This window comes from Denticeps clupeoides, chromosome 3 (genome assembly GCF_900700375.1).
Source record: "Denticeps clupeoides chromosome 3, fDenClu1.1, whole genome shotgun sequence".
Taxonomy (NCBI): domain Eukaryota; kingdom Metazoa; phylum Chordata; class Actinopteri; order Clupeiformes; family Denticipitidae; genus Denticeps; species Denticeps clupeoides.
The window spans coordinates 10,319,506-10,333,457 of NC_041709.1; the positions used below are offsets into that span (position 1 = coordinate 10,319,506).

A 13,952-nucleotide genomic window follows, 5' to 3' on the forward strand; every position below is an offset into this window, starting at 1 on the left:
TCTGCCCGCGCTGTGCCGATGGGCTCCGACGCCGGGGGGTCTGGAATTTAATAGAAAAATGGGTTTTGGGCGGAAAGAGGAAGGGGCCATTTTTGAACTGAAACATATTTGCAATGGAATCTGTCGAGACATATATATATATATATATATATATATATATATATATATACACACACACACACACACACACACACACACACACACACACACACACACACACATACACACACACACACACACACACACACACACACACCAACAGGAGTAATATATAATATAATAATATATATTCCTGTTTGTAGGAAACCACACTCTTGGTTGTTCTATCTATACGTGTGTACGATGTGTACGATTTAATTGCGCCGTTTTACCTGAGGCAGCTGGATGCTCATTTTTTGTCTTTGCCTGTGTGAAATGATAGGGCTAGAAACATGCCTGGGAGGAACGGCGGGGCGCGAGATTATCATGTGTGCAGCGGCGGAATCCTGCAAATGAACCCGGGATTAAACGCGACAGCCCCTGATTGCACTTCTGCTTTATTGTCCGGTGTTTTAGTTTGATTTCGGAGATGCAAACTATACATCTGTCATGTTTCGTATTTGATGAAAGGATCTTTTGGTTTATTCTCTGGTTTATTCTTTTTTTTATCAGGAATTATAGCTTGTATACATTTTCTGCTGTATATGAATTGTGCTCCTTTAATATAACTTTCATGTCTGCAGACAGACATTACATCCACATTACATGCAAGATTTCTTTACACCAAATGAAACATTCCTCTTAGTCACGCGAAAATTGTATTAAACATTTAATCATTTAAAGTCTTGTCTTTACCAATGTAGTATGAAAATGCTTTTACCATAGCTTTCACTCTTTCTGACCTCCTGCTGAATCCCTACTCAACCTTCACAATTTTCACAAATGTGCAGGCCCTTGTATGTGTATATGTGATCCCATTTGCAGGTTTGAATGTTATGAGTTATGCTTGTTTTTTTTTTGTCCTCAATTTTTGTCCGCATGCTGTTGTCTGTTTAATTACAGTTGGCCACACTGCCCATTCAATGCAAGCCCCATTGTGTTGAAAAGAAATGACACTTTAGTCAGTTTTAGAAAGCATACATAGAAAAACGTAGAGGAGAAAAAAAAAGAGAAACACAGGGAACAGGAAGCACACTTTTCAGGGCACATGAAAAGCATCAGCAGATATTTCTGCAGGTGTTGTACAGGCACCAGAGTGGACAGAAATGCATGGTAAGTAAGGCGTATTCTCCCAAAAGCTGTTATTTGTCACTGGTAATTTTTGTTTACCAGAAACACTAAAATGTTCTGCAGAGCATCTTACAGGAGGTGGATGGGCATGATCATTAAGCCTGTTGTTACGTGTGGCATCACCGAGACGCGCTGCCAACAATGCTCTTCCCATGGGTCTCACCTCATTGCGCCTGTCAAATGGCAAAAATAAATAAATAAATAAGTGAAAATACATATAATGACTCTGAGACCCCCGGTTAGAGGTTCAAATCAGTGCGGATCGGTCCCCTGAACCCCCGCTTCCCGCTACGCCACCAGGCCTCCACAGACGAGCGTCCTGTCCATCTCTGCATTCATTTTGCCGTCTCCAGGGAGGGCGGTGTCAGCACTGGCAACCAGAAGGCCTTTGACGGTTTTACAATGAGACCCCCCCCCCCCCCCCCCCCCCGATTTCATCCGCACACGGTTCCACTTTGTTTCACTCTCCTTTTTTTTTTTTTGCTCACTCCCTTCATCTTTCTCTCTCATGTTTTAGCCTTCTCCCCTCCCCCCCTTCGTAAGAGCTCACTCCCTCGGAACAGGGAACCATTGTTCTTGCATTGTCACTCCCGTAATTAATATGTATCGGTGGCCTTTGTAATTTTCTGCAGTTTGTTTTGTGATGATGGGCATAAATCACGGCGGGCGGAGTACACCACAGGCCCGTAGCTCCTGTCTGCTCCATCTCTTTGATAAGGACACATGCTAATTTCTTAACCTGCCCGCCTGGAGTTACTGAGATGGATTATTGAGTTGGCACATCCTTCACCGGCAGGCAGACGTGGTTCCTGATGGTCAGGACGTTTCATTACATTTTTATCATTTCCGGAAGATTTGAAGGGTTGAACGCATTCATTTGGTGCAATTTACTGATACTGTCATTCTCGTTTTTAGCGGTGGTTAGATAGTGAGTTCAGCCTCTTCTCCTAAGTGCAGGGGCATTTCTAATCAATTACACAATAGCAGTTTTTTTCAATGTTAGGGCATCATTTATATACATTAAATACATTTGAAAGTCACCTTTAGGGCATTTTTGTCCACGTCATGCCATACATTGACGGGTGTCTTTCAGGATTTGTTGGAGATGTAGGTTCAGTGGCTCATTGTTTTATCATGTATGGGTTTTTCCTTTATATTGTCTCCAACAGGAACAGTGCTTCTGTTCTGGATAAAAGGAATAATTTCCTGTAATGTATGCTCTGCAGAATTGTAAATGTAGGTTTAATCAAATGAGTGTCCCCAGGACAGCAGCTATGCTGTTAAGGTGTTAACCTGATAAGACAGTTCATGCGCTTAACCTTGTTTAATTAAAGTGGGGAGTCTATAATAATGCTTATGCTCTCATAATGTGCTAAAATTTATAGTTAGGGTATCTTCACCTTGTACAGTGACTTTGAACGTTGATGCAGTGCATAGCCGTGTTTGTGTGTGTGTGTGTGTTCCTCTCTCTGGTGGTGGCTTGTTCAGAATTTGACTGGATGAATCTGTCTGTCTCTTAGTTAGGGATCCGACTGGATTCCCTTCTGTCCAAGAGCTGATTGTTTGTTCTGATTGCTGAGAGCTGCTGTGTGTTCGGATGACTGTGTGGTTTTTGCTTAAGAGGGACCTTAAGAGGCTCTTCCATCTTCTCAGCAAATGTGCTGAGACAAGGTTTACCGGAATAGATTTTTCATTAAAGGCCAGTCATCTAGCCATCAAAAAATTAAATGAAGAGAAATATACTAGCAAGTAAAGCACTGAAGAAGAAAAAAACAAGGCAACATCTGTCTTCTATGCTCAGCAAGAGAGCATGGGCCTATCCAGATGCAGCATGCGTGCTCAACGCTCTCTAGCTCATGAAAGAGTGGCCAGACATCTCTATTTTGGCAAAAACATGGGACAGACCTGTCCCAACTGAGAGGGACTTGCAGGCTGAGTAATAAACAGCTCACACAGTGCATAAATTAACAGCACCATCAAGATCTCATTTCTCCTTTATTATAGTTGTGCAAGCAAATGTACAATATTGGCATGCAGTTCTGTACTATACACTATATTGGCTGTCAACAAATGAAGTTATAATGAAAGGAACAGGGACCATTAGTAATAGTACTAGTACTATTACGATGTCCTAGGGAAATGCATCTGTGACCCACATTAAAGAGGTTTATAGAATTCATATAATCAGTGAACCAATATCATAGTGTATTTTAAACATAAATCTGTGTTTTGAAATGAATTGCATTTGTATTCCGATAAAAGTGTGACAGTTTTTTGTGTATTTATCTGTGTGTGTGTGTGTGTGTGTGTGTATGTGTGTGTGTGTGTGTGTGTGTGTGTGTGTGTGTGTGTGTGTGTGTATATATATATATATATATATATATATATATAGATAGATAGATATAGATATAATTATGCATGGCTATCTGGATTCATTATGCACTTTACTCCCAACCGTAATCATAAATATATCTGCATTAAATCCACAATAAATATCCATAAAAATCCACTATTTTGATTTGATTAGATTTTTTTAACAGATCAGAATGCAGAAATCCATATTTACATTTGGGAACATTGCCCCCCCCATCTCAAATATTAACAGAATATCCCTGCTGATCCCCCATTTTTCATAACCCAGCATATTTATTACACATTTAAAGTCAACTCTGATCTTTTCTCAATGCTCCCTACTGTGAGAGGCTTTGTGAATGCAGCCCCTGGAGTTGCCAGCTTAGGCCCCATTAGAGCTGCAGAGTGACCGTGGTAGACCAAGACAGCTGGTCCCTCCTTAGGCCAGATGGGGACCGCACCAAACTGAGCTGCTCTGCTCCCCTCCCCCCGGGGGAGCCGTTACTGGGCTAGACCTTCTGATTGGGTTCATCAGTACAGAGCTGGACCCTGAAATCTGTCTCTTGTTACTGCTGTTGAAGCACAGCCTTCGGAGGGCTGTTTAATGAGCCAAGAGAGCACGTTCTGGGATTTATTAAAGGAATAAACAAGCACAACTTGAAGAATTGGTGTTAATTTTCACCATGTTAGAGTCCTTGGGCACATTCAGTTGGGAGGAGACACTGAAGCAGATGCAGGAAATGGCAGACATTTTGGTTGATTCTAGGAGGGACTTGAGGGAGTTGCTAGTGTTGTTGTCATGCGATTGTATTTTTCAGTTTACAAGATAATTGAATGGATTGGTTATATTCTCCATATTATCATGACATACATGCATGGGTTCCATCCAAGTTGTTCTTTCTTCATTTTGGTTGCACTGAGGTTTTTGGGTCATCCTGGGACTCCCTGAAGAAGGCTGAGAAGTGCATTGCTGGCTAATTTGATAAAACAAGCCCACATAATAAGAACTGTGTCCTGCTTATCTCCTACTAATGTTTTAACACTGGTACTGCTGCCAGAAAATGTATGGCCAACTGCCAGTACCATGCGTGCATCACACCTTTTTTTTCCTTCAAAGGCTTAACAAAGTAATGGGGGGGTTCTTTGGGATCAAGCCAGTTTGTAGCCAACTCAGGGTCCTCACCTTGAGCCTGCGCTCTTCAGACGTCTTCAGAAGTTTTGCTGAATATCAGTGTTTACAATCATGTCTAAGAAATGAGTGTGTGTATTGATCAAATATTACATAATTTGTATGCACATGTGCACATTTCATTTCTTTTATACTATTGTAAAATTACATATAAAAACACATAAATGCATAAGTTTAATCACATTCTTATTGTATTGTGATATATTGAATTTGTGATGGGTGAAAAGAGTCGTATCATCATATTTTTAGCTAACACACAACCCTGGATGGTTGGGATCCTCAGTGTGACTGTGAAACATCATCACAAAAAAGGTTTATCTGCTATGAGTTGTATAGGGTGCATGGGGTCACCTGACCTCTGTTTGGAATTGGTGTCAAGAGATTTCGGACAATGAGAATAAGGTCAAAAACACACAAAAAGCTGCATTGTGGACTGTGTGCATCAGCGGTTTGCTACGAACTGTGTCAACCTTCATTTCCACCATTTTCCTGTGCTCTGCGTGAACAGTTTCTAGCATGTCCAGCAGTTGTGGTACTGCCCGAGCCGCAGGGTACTTACAGAAGCATTGCTATTGCAACGGAACTGCACTTCACTTCAGCCCCTTCAGGGCAGGAGCCCACTGGGCCATGCAAAGCAAGCACACTCCTCACCAGGAAGCACTGAGTTTGTGCTGCACCAGTCGCTTCTACTGGTGCTATCACATCAGTGGCCTGGACTATATTCTGAATTAAAACAGGTTGAACCCCACACATGACACATCTTACTTTTCTTTTTTCTTTATGACTCAAGAGACTCTCCACACAGAGGGGTTAACAAGTACAAAGCTGAGTTCTTTTTAGGGGTTACACTGCATGCTCCTGGGGTTTTGAGGTCCCTCCAGCTCTCTATGGTCGTCCTGGTGTGGAGACAAGAGAGGCCCGTCTAATCCTCTCAGCAGGACCGGAGAGAAGATCACAGCAAGAGTCTCATCCCAGGGCCCACTTTTGGTGACTTTTGGCCAATCAAAATCTGAGACAGAGGGCAGAACTGAGTGGGGTCAAAGGGCAAATGAACAGTGCCCTCCGATGACACTTCTTGTAATACATCAGGCCAGCTGCTGCCTGCCAGGATGAAAGATGAAACAGCGCAAGTGAGAGAAACAGAGAGAGCGAGAGGATGGTGCGGGATGAAAAAAATTCCCCACACCTTTTGACAAATTACACATGTAGTGTAAAGGAAATGACAGGGTTGGCACTCACCATGTGAAAAGCCTCAGGTGCCGATCAGCTATCTGCAGCCAAACAGTCAGCGGGAGTGAGAGGGGAAAATGACCAGAGGCTAGACTCCAGTGGTCAGAGGGACAGTGAGAAACCGCTCTGCCTCAGTCACTAGGAAAGGGATTTAGGTGTTTGCTGGCGTAAGGTAAGGCATCCTCAGGATTTACATCAAGACAAAAATATTTGGCAGTAATCTGAAGTTTTTTGGTTGTTGGTATGAAATTATTTTTTTATAAACGAGAGGAGCCGAATGCTTCCTCATTTTGGATGCTTTAAACCCACACCCATCAGTAATTCACATGCACTAACAGCATTAAAGACCATGTTTCTTGTTTTTCTTATTCTGTCTGTTTTTGTAGATCCTGAGGATGTCTTTGACCTTACACTAGCAAACAAGCCCCATGATTAGCGGTCAGCCCAGGCCCTGCAAAAGCCCACCCCTCACATTTCCCTGAATTGAGTCAGGCGATAATGAGGGTTATATAATAGGCAAGGATTTCCCAGAAGCGCCATCGCTTCACTTTGATTCATCTGTTCCTCCCTGATTCACTGACTGTCATCTCTGGTGCCTTTTAATGGTCTCCAGACAGAAGATGCTGAGTCAGCCTTGGGCTAGCCAGGTGTCCAAATCACCCACAGTTGGGTAGGGTTAATCTCTCTCAAACAGTGTGTGGAGACGGTACTTTGCTCAGTGGTACCTCAGTGGCATCTTGGCGGCTCGGGATTTGAAGCCGCAACCTTCCGATTACGGGTCCGCTCTCTTACATGCTAGGCCACCACATGTGTGGCCATTGTGTTATTTTTGGATTATTAAATCACCACTTTCACGATATCATAGATTTGTGCCTCCTTCACAGATTTGTACCCTCCAGTTGACATCCATCACAGGTGCTCAGCCTTCAGTTTCATGAGTATGTATTACGGATGTAGTATTAATTTCATACATATTAAATTAAGCATGTTTTGTGTGAAAAATCATACGATCTTAAAAATTTACTTAATCATCCCATTAAGGGTACGCTTCTTCTCATTTTCCTTTTCTCACAGAAATGTTTTAATTACTTTAATATATAAGGTTGGGGATACTTTATTGATTCAGGCCTTCATTTTATCTCCCATGATGTGGAGCAGCTTTAGGCTGGTTGCAAATGATGTCTGCTCTGATTCGACCCAGACAGCAGTGCAGGAACCGAGCCAAGCCGTTTCAGCTCTTTACTCTGCGCCATCATGCGTGGTAGAAGTGAAACCAGATTGCGCTAGAGCTGCTGGGGAGCATCCAGGCCCCCTGGCCCATTTTACTTTTTTTTCTCAGTCCTCTTTCTTTGCTTTTCTTCCATTTTAATTGTGCTCAGTCTGAGAGGAAAAGAGGTGCCTGGGAAGTGATTAGAGAAACGACAGGCGGCTACGACTCCCATGATGACCAGAGAGCTGCAGCACTTGAAACACCAGGCACATCCCATTCTGCTTGTAGGTTAAACACCGAAAGATGGAGAACCAGGACGAAGAGACAGGCAGGGCAGGAAGGTGGCTCCACCACTGCGATGTAGCCCCACGATATGGAGGGAGATGGGGGAGGCAAAAATGGTCGCTGGACTGTGAAGGGGTGGAGGATAAAAATAATTATCTTGTCCTTAAAGGTCCCCTATAGTGAAAATTTGACTTTGCGAGATTATTTAACATAATAGGAGTTCCCCTAGCCTGTCTATGGTCCTGCAGTGGCTAGAAATGCTTGGGCCATTCTGCGCCGCTGTTCGGAGAGCAGCAGCTCCCATGGTATTTCCCCTTATGTCATTGTGGGACTAGCTAAAAGTGGCTGTAATTCTGCACCTAGTCTGAGACTTCAGATACAGTATTAGGTATAAAAGCAAAAAAAAAATTAGGGGGGCTTTAAAAAATTAAAATGCAGGAGGGACAGACTTGTTGCAATTACATCCAGGTAAAGTCCATTTTTGGAGGGAAATAGGAGTTCTATGATGATCCATGACACACACACATACTGAAAGGGAGTGAAGAAAAGAGGACAGATGGGGGGACATGGACAGTGGCGGAAAGATCATCTCTCCCATTCTCTCTAGATCTGAAGTTAGCAGCGCTACTGCAGTAGCAGGGGATTATCCAGTGTGAGAGAGAACAGACAGTGAAAGGGTTAGCGAGGGAGAGACAGGGACAGAAAATAGAGAGAGAGGCATAGATAGATACAATCAGTCCCACACAGGGCTGACTGGCAGACACAGAGGACACCTGAAAGAGAATAAGTAATTTAATGTGAGTGTGTGGATGTGTGTATTGTTTGTCTGTGTGTGCGTGTGTGCAGTTGAGGGTCAGGAGGGAGGAGGCGTTCATAGAGATGAAGTTGTCAAGATAAGATTAAAACTGAAGGAAGGCCGGAGTGACAGTGTTGAAGGGGAGAATCGATAAAAGCAGGAATGGAAGGGTAACCATGGCGAAATGAGCCCATAATAGAGAGATAGATCAGATCAGATCAGATCTCACCCAGCAGATGCAAAAAAAAAGGTGGCCGGGGTTTATGGAAGACAAATGGAGGTACTGAAGGTCATCTCAAACACCTCTGACTGGGGTGTTGTTTATAACCAGATGGGTGACAAAGGAAAGGGCATTTGGGGACAGAAAGCCACAAGAGAAGCTTCAGAGATTCTCTAGCTTCTCAATTAGTCTACCGGGGACATGAACTTCAGATGCTGAGATGATAGTTGCGGAGACACTGTCCAAAATTCCCATAAATGTTCAGTTGGGTTGAGAACCATTTTAGAGACACATGTATCCTGTGGCTGGGGACCTCATCATCCAGGAAGTCACCCATCCTATCAGAATCCACTTTATATTGATTTTCAGTTGACCCTTCCATCTAATGGAGCAAGTGAATCCAAACCAATGGAGCAAAATTGAGTTTACACAACTGAGTTATTCAGGTTGTCCTTTTACTGATTTGATACCCATCTGTGGCTAGAAGGGAGTTTAATCAAGTTCTGGCTTCTAGTGCTATTGAGTAGTCTCTAGATACCATGGATACCATACCATTCTGACATGCTGCTACTCATACTCCACCAAAAAAATCATGTACCTGTTACATCATTTATATTGAGTCTGTTAGAGTGCATTTATGCTGTTACCTTTAACTATTTGGAGACTATGGAGTGACAAGAGTGTAAAGTAATTTGAAGCTAATTTGGAACCTTCTGTAATATCATGATTTTGTATTCCACTACCGCTAAACAAAAGGGGTGAAAAGTATAGTAGATTAAAATAAGTAATTAAAAAGACCCATTGTCGTTATTATTGTGGACATTAGGTATCTGTGCTCAGTATCTGTCAGTACTTCCACACTGTACTTTTTTTCACCACATTGTTTTTCCTGTGCCCCATCTCCTTTGAATATGCAACAATGAGAGCCAACAAGAGATACCGGGACACGAAAAGAGCACCTCGGTAAAATCCTCATTTTTCCTTTTATCTGTCATCACTAATTCAGTTGGTCTTTTTTTTTTTTTTTTTCAAAAGGCCCGGGGTCAACTTAGTCCTTTCACCAGTCATATCCAATTATTCCTCTCAAACATGAGTCCCTATGTTTTTTTTCCCCTCTTGTCAGTATTCTCTGGTGGCACATCTCTCTGTGAAGTGTGGGCAGTGCTCTGTGTGGGTCCCTGCTGAACTATTACAGTTAGAGACTAGGTTGCATGCGCTTTGTCTTGGTGAGTTTGTCTCTTCATATGGTTGCTATGGGTGATGCCAGTATCCTGTACCAACCTCTGTGTCCCAATGTCTTTACATCGAGCATCTCATGAAGTCGTAATCTGAAGATGTGCAGTAGCACGCTGCTCGCGTGACTCCGGCGTCTGTCAGGCGGCTGCTTTCTTTGACAGGCAGTCTGCGCTGCCGACTGAACCCCCTACCCCCATCATCCACCCGCCTCACCAGCCCCCCAGTCCTCCGACAGCTCGGCGCTCTGTAAAAACCGCGGGGGAAACGTCAGGTTTCTCTCTGCCATCCCGGTGGCTTTCCGTGATGATGCTGGGAGGACCGTCAGGACCCCTCCTCTGTCCCCACCCTGCCTCTTCTCTTTCTCCATCATGGGCCTTTGTGTCTTTGTTGTTCTTGTGTTGTCCCACAGGGAGACACATTGGTAAACATCAACAAAGCCTTTGCTGGAATTCCACTGCACAGCTTTCCAATTCGGAAGCATGCCACGACTTTAACTTTAGGGATAAAAAAAAAATCATTCTTTGCTTTTGTTTATTCACAGCGAAACACAAGCTCGTGCTTCAGCTTTTGTCATGTTAAATGACGAGCCGTTGTACAGGTTTGCCTGCCATCCTGCAGGTAGTTGCATTAGCATTTGAATCGATGCTCTCAGCACCTTGCATGGTGCACCAACATTTTCTGTTTCTAGCAGGGTGCAGAAAGGGCACCAAAAAATTCCCATATCTGCTGCTTAAAGAAGAGCCTGGAATCAGATGAAAGCTGCGCTGCAGCGTTAATGCACTGAATTTGAAATTATACGTACCCTCCGCGCTGTACCGACAGCATAGTTAAAACAGATATAAGCGTACCAAGCGGTGTTAAATATGTATGAGGCATAGATAGGGGTTATGGAAATAAAACAAAAGAAGGAAAGTGTGGTAATTCCAAGGAACTTCAAACACCCATCACTCATCTTCATCCTAATCCACTGTGTCTACAGCTATCCCTGTATTGCATTTTGTAGCATTTCTTAGCATCTTGGTTGAAAGAAACGAGGTGCACATGCTGATATCAAAAGACCGAGGTCTTGGTTACCCACATTCTAGTACGAACACATCACTTTGATATTTTTTGCCCATTTTTCTGTCCCCCCAGTTGCTGCCGCGTGATCTGAAGCATTAGCATTTTCCTGTTGCCCAGAGCAAACTCTAATATCAGGCCAGGTAGATTTGAACAAGCACTCTCATCCGGCACCCAGTTCATAAAGATGAAAGATGTCTGAGGAAGCAAACACAAATATATTTGAAATGGCTCTCAGGTCATGCACGGTCAGTAATAGACTTAAATCTCCTTGGAAAGGCTTCCTATGAAGAAAGGAGTTTTGTAATGCTAGTTGCTAGCATGTGGCTAAAGTGGGAATTAGCTGCAAAATCAGATTGTAAACAGTTTTTTGAGTACAGCTCCAACAAATCACAAGAACGTGGGCAGGTTTACTGAGCGTGGGCCTTTTTTCATTGTCGATGTGGTCAACCATAAAAGCACTTTATTAGAGCTTGTTTAAAAGAAAACATTAGTGCCATTCTGGAGCTAATGGCTTGCTGTCAGGGCCATGCGGTGACGTGGCTGTTCGCATTGAGACCTCATATTTCCAAGGTCATACCCTGGCTTTGTGTGTGTGGAGTTTAGGGTGATCAGATTTGAGCTTGTAAAAAACCGAACACCTTAGCGCAAGAGGAGAGCTACATGGAGATGTCCATGGAAAAGAGGACGTCTGAAAGGACTTTGCATGCTCTCCCTGTGCTGGTGCAGGATTTCTCCAGGTTGAACCGATTAATCGAAAGTGTGGTAATGGTGTGTCTTCACCCCAGGTCTACATTCAGTGGTTGTGGACAGTGAGCAACTGACAGTGGGTTGGGTGAGAGTGAAGAAAGTACTGCAGCACAGCACACAATGAAATGTGTCCTCTGCTTTTAACCCAATATCTTTGGTAAGCTGTGGGTAGCCACAACAGGCGCATGGGGAGCAGAGTGTGGGGACAGGCTGTAATGGCTGTAATTCTACCGTTGTAAAAATTAACATATTATAATCTTTGCAAATGGAACGGAAACAACATATTACCACGAGAACTTGTTGCTGTAGTTTGTCTTCATTTTCTGGAAAACTAAACAACAGGTTTTGGTAAAAGTGTTAGCCTAATGGTTTATTTTCTAAGCTATTGACAAAAATTAACTGGTGCTAATATCTTGACTGATTTCATGTCAAAGAATGCAAATAGAAAGTAACTGGCACTTTAAACACAATGCTCTACAGCCCTTTGTGAAAAAAAATGCATTTAATGGAGTTATACCTGAAGGTCGCTGCTGTATGCTCCAGTAAGGAGGATGGACGGATTGATTGAGGATATTTCATACTGTTTCATACTGTATACAAGTTCACTCACATTAGATATTGTACTGAATACTTCTTAATTGCATTTAGGCGGCACTATTTTTGTAGTTGAAATGAAACCTTTATTGTTAACACGTTTAATAAATGAGCTTGTGAGAATATAAGCGGATAATTGCATGCACCTTCATGTTTGTCAGTTTTCACTCCACCATTTCAGCAAGCTTCAGAGTGACATATTGCCCCTGAATTCATGTCATTTACACCGTTCATGCTGTTAAGCGATAAACAGATAGCTACATTTTTGGGTGCATGACCTTATATTGCTCAGGCTGTGATGGTAAAGTAACACTTGGCAATGAAAACATGTGACTTCAGGTCTACACCAAGTTGAGGAATTTTAGTGAATGTACAGTGTCTCAGTTATTACTGCTGTGTAATTAAAGATTAAAAATGACCCTGTCGTTCACCTGTCTTAGGTGCAGACACGTTGCGGCACTTTGTGGAGCTGCGCTTTGTGCTGGAGCCACTGGACATGGTGACAGTGCGGGGCAGTGTCCTGCAGCTGGACTGCCAGGCCCGGTCGGATCAGGGCGTGCCGGCCATCGCCTGGAAGAAGGATGGGGTTCTGCTGAGCACAGTAGTGGACGAGCGGCGGCAGCAGCTGACCAACGGCTCGCTGCTGGTGCAGAATGTGGTGCACTCACGGCACCACCGGCCTGACGAGGGATCCTACCAGTGTCTGGCCACCTTAGAGGGGATGGGCGCCATTGTCAGTAGGACTGCCAAAGTTACTGTTTCTGGTAAGTGTTCAGTGTTAAATGCATTTCTGATGTAGTGTTCTGCTTGGGGACAGACAAGAAAACTGATTTTAAAAACTGAAATTAAGAACCACAGTTACATTTCCTCAGTGTTTTAACAGCAAATTAATCTATAAAGCCTTAATAACACATAACAGGATAATAAAAAATGTATCCTACTGAAAGAAAATCTCAAAACATAAAACATGATCCAGCGCACAAAAACAGCATTATTTCTTTATCACTCACAGAATGTTGAGCAGTTTTGACAGTAGCATTTGGAGAAAAAAAAGGTTTCAAAGTAGAGAAAAAAGAATCCTCATTGATCTGCTGTAATTCTCTCTGAGAGGTTTTGATTGTGTACATTTTGAAACGATAGTATAAAGCAATGAATGTTTGTGTGTGTATGTGTATGAGTGCATAGTAAACATGTTTGTAGTATGTTTGCAGCATGTAACATGTTTATGTATGTATGTATTTATGTGTATGTGAGTGTTGGTTTTTCTAGTGCCAAACAACTCTCAGTATTTTATTGTACTGGAACTGTCTATGTGAGTGAGTGAGTGAGTGTGTGTGTGTGTGAGAGAGAGACAGAGAGCGAGAGACAAGGCTGAATTAACTCCAGCAAAAGACCTTGCGCGTTTGTATGCTTTGTGTGTTATGTGTGCAGATGTATGAATGCAACATACTTGTGTCTTCAGATCTTCAAAAGATCTTCAGATCTCATAGCTTTCTAGATGTGATGCGGAAAGACAAAGCCGGTTAGTTAACCATCTAATGATGAACAGGGCAGGGCCACTGCTGCTGAACCTGAGTTAATGGCCGGGAGGAGAACCGGACAGCAAACATTCAGCTGGGATTTGGCTAATCCTCCCTGGTAAAGCCACTCATCAACCGCCCCCTTCCCTTACCTTGCAGTCGTCCAGCACGTCTTGACTCTGCGTACTGTAGATAAAGAGCTGTGGAACAGGCAATTATTGTTCTTTGCACTTCCTCTTCCT

At 43.1% G+C, this 13,952-nt stretch overlaps 1 protein-coding gene across 4 annotated transcripts in view; it reads left to right on the top strand.

The window, feature by feature from the left end:
* Positions 1-13,952, top strand: part of dcc (DCC netrin 1 receptor) — a 168,637-nt gene that overhangs the window by 46,590 nt on the left and 108,095 nt on the right. For all 4 annotated transcript variants that reach the window (XM_028973635.1, XM_028973636.1, XM_028973637.1 and 1 more), the window contains exon 2: positions 12,631-12,954. In XM_028973635.1, coding sequence (XP_028829468.1) covers positions 12,631-12,954 — 324 coding nt within the window. The remainder of the gene's footprint in view (positions 1-12,630; positions 12,955-13,952) is intronic.